Source organism: Muscardinus avellanarius, assembly GCF_963383645.1.
Source record: "Muscardinus avellanarius genome assembly, chromosome: 13".
In the NCBI taxonomy this organism is placed as follows: Eukaryota; Metazoa; Chordata; class Mammalia; order Rodentia; family Gliridae; genus Muscardinus; species Muscardinus avellanarius.
Window position 1 is genome coordinate 44,660,859 of NC_137799.1, and position 3,266 is coordinate 44,664,124.

General features: G+C 40.3%; 1 protein-coding gene across 1 annotated transcript; it reads left to right on the forward strand.

Moving 5' to 3' along the window:
* Positions 1-1,272: 1,272 nt before the first annotated feature.
* Positions 1,273-1,832, forward strand: LOC308271885 (group XIIA secretory phospholipase A2-like; the record flags this gene model as incomplete). The annotated part of the gene is given in 2 exon segments (XM_080708521.1): positions 1,273-1,669; positions 1,672-1,832. Coding segments are annotated over 2 exon segments (558 nt in total).
* Positions 1,833-3,266: the final 1,434 nt, after the last annotated feature.

The window sequence follows — 3,266 nt, forward strand, 5'->3', positions numbered from 1 at the left end:
AAATCAATTGCTTTCTTTACTCTATAGTAATAATTAAAAATAAACATAAAAAGAACATTTATAATAGTAAAATATATCTAAAATATTTAACAATATGTGTGTAGATCTGCCCACTGGTAACTATTATATATAATGCTAGTGACATTTAAAAAGACAAATCAATGAAAATAAGAAATGTTTATGAATCAGAAAATTTAACGTTGTTCATATATTTAGCCTCCAAAAATTAATCTATAGACTCAACATGAAAAAAATTAAATCTCAGGTTGTACTTTTATAAAATATTTACAAGATAGTCCTGACATTTATATGTAAATGCAAATTGCATAGAATAGGCAAACAATTTTGGAAAACAAGATAAAATATATCCCATCTGATTTTGAGATTTACAATTAATCTCTATCAATAAAGGCCATGTGTTGTTAATGAAAGGATGGAAAAGATTTCTGAAATAGACCTCATATTCATGGTCACTGATTTTCAGAAAAGGTGCAAAGACAATTCAGAAGCATGAGGATACTGTTTTTAGTATGTAGTGTTGTATAGTTAGACATAAATACATAAAATGCAAACCTTGAAACCATAAAAACTTTAACTCAAAATGCATCATTGAGCTAAATTTAAGAATTAAGGTTATTTAATTCATAGAAGATAACATGGCACAGACATATGCTAGATGAAAATGTCAAAACAAAAAACAGAGATCCAAACAGGGTTATTTTATTACCTAGGCTTCTTGGTCAGGACATGCCCTTGATGTTTCAACATGGCAGTTGGGGCTCATTAGGATTTGTAGTGAGAACTCTGTTTTGAAGGTTCCATGAAGCCTTTATTTTGCTACTGATCATGGTTAAAAAAAAATTTTCTTTTGGTCAAATTTTATTTCAGTTAGTATATCCAAAGTAAGAAAAACTAACATTTGCTCTTTTCAAAATAAAGAATACAAAATAGGGCTGAAGGTGTAGCTCAGAGATAGAATGCCCCTGGGTTCTATCCTCAGTATACACAAAAAGTTAAACATATAAAGATAAACATAGGCTTACCCTTTGAGCCAACAATCCAATTCCTAAAATGTTACCCCAGTGAAATGAAATCAAATGTCTACACAAAGATGTATCATTTAATATTCATTCATAATAATTAATGATTAATCCATAAAGAGATTAACGTATATGGTATATTAAACTCAGAGAAAAGAAAGAACAAGGCTCCTCCGGGGCGGGCGGGCGCAGGCCGAGGGAGCGGGGGCTCCGCGGACCCCGCCCGGAGCGAATGGCCCCGCCGCCCGCACGCGTCCTCCTGCTCCTTCTGGCCGCAGCCGCGAGCTTCCAGGAGCAGGAGCAGACCACCAACTGGAGGGCCACGCTCAAGACCATCCGGAACGGCGTCCACATTATAAACACGTACCTGAACACCGCGATGGACCTGCTGGGCGGCGAGGACGGGCTCTGCCAGTACAAGAGCCGCGACGGATCTAAGCCTTCTCCACGCTATGGTTACAAACCCTCCCCTCCAAATGGATGTGGCTCTCCAAGGTTTGGGGTTTATCTTAACATCGGCATTCCCTCCCTCACCAAGTGCTGCAACCAACAAGACAGGTGCTATGAGACCTGTGGCAAGAGCAAGAACGACTGCGATGAGGAGTTCCAGTACTGCCTCTCCAAGATCTGCCGGACGTGCAGAAAACACTGGGCCTGGCCCAGCACGTCCAGGCGTGTGAAACAACTGTGGAGCTCTTGTTTGACAGTATGATCCATTTAGGCTGTAAACCATACCTGGACAGCCAGCGAGCTGCCTGTTGGTGTCGTTATGAAAAAAAAACCGACCTTTAGAGACGACTCTTCCAGCTGGTGACAAGGATAGAAGAATGTGACCTTTGCCAAAAAAAAAAGTGTGTCTTCAGTGCATAAAGCTGCCTTAACAAGACTCTATTTTGACCTTGAAACCTCAAAGTGGAAAACAGCGGGTGGGGGCTGGAGGAGGGGAGGCTGCGTTCTCCGGGATCTTCCTGCAGCCTTCGTGGACAAGTCATCCGGACCCGTCTCAAAGCCAGGTGTGCGTGAAGGGAAGAAACGCTGAGGAGTATGCAACGCAGCTTCAACAACCAAAAATTAGATCAAGTATAAAATTCAGTATAAGGTCTGTTCAAGCTGGGTGCGCAGGTGCAGGCCTGTGATCCCAGTACTGGGGACACTGAGACAGGAGGATCGCAGCTTGGAGACCCGTCACAGCAACTGAGCGAGACTCTTTCTAAATAAAAAATAAAAGGGGCTGGAAGTGTAGTTCAGAGGTCGAATGCCCCTGTGTTCAATCCCCAGTACTCCTCCCCCCAGAAAATCTATACTTGTTTACTATGAAATTTTAAATACACATTTGTGCCTGGAAGAAAAGAACTGACGACTTCTTCCTCTATTTTAATTACACACAGCACGCTGTTTCACTGCAGCGCGCTAAGCATATGAACAAGTCACCAGCTACAAGGACAAGCGTCCCATGCGTGTTTCTCTCGTAAAATCGGAACCATCTTCTGGTAACCTCTGAGGGAGCAAACCAAGGACATCTGAGCATTCTGTAAAGATTAGAAGGTGATGTGGTCTAGCTCGGAAGCACAGCCACTTCCTCTTAATGAACCACACACGACAGTGTCCTCTTCTGCCTCTGAAGTTGGAGAAAAGACAGATGTGGTGGAGCGAATGTGGAGTCGACGTAACACATTAAAGAACTACACGCTGTAATGTGTGATGTGTGTTTCCTCGTACTTTCTCATAGTAGATTCTGGAATTTTTTTTGAACGACTAACCTTTTGCTAATTATGGCCTTAATAAAACGTATTCTTGATACTGTTAAAAAAAAAAAAAAGAAAGAAAGAAAGAACAAGTTAGACATGTTAGACATGTTGACACATGCCTGAAATTCCCGTGCTTGGGAAGCTGAGACAAGAGGATCAAAGTTTTGAGGCCAGCCTCAGCAACACAGTGAGAACCCTCAGCAGCTTAGCAAGACCCTATTTCAAAATAAAAAGTGGTTGGGGTATAGTTAGGAGGCAAGATTTCTCTTGGTTAATCCCCAGTACCAAAATTTTTAAAAAAGAAAAAAATCACTAATAAATACAACAATATGACTACATATATTGGAAAGTAAAAGAAATTTGACACAAATTTTATATAAAATTCTTAGATAAAATTTAAGCAAAAGTCATAAGTAAAATGACAGCTAATCATTTGTTGACAGAATTATGGGATGGGGAGAAGACTAATTAAATAGTA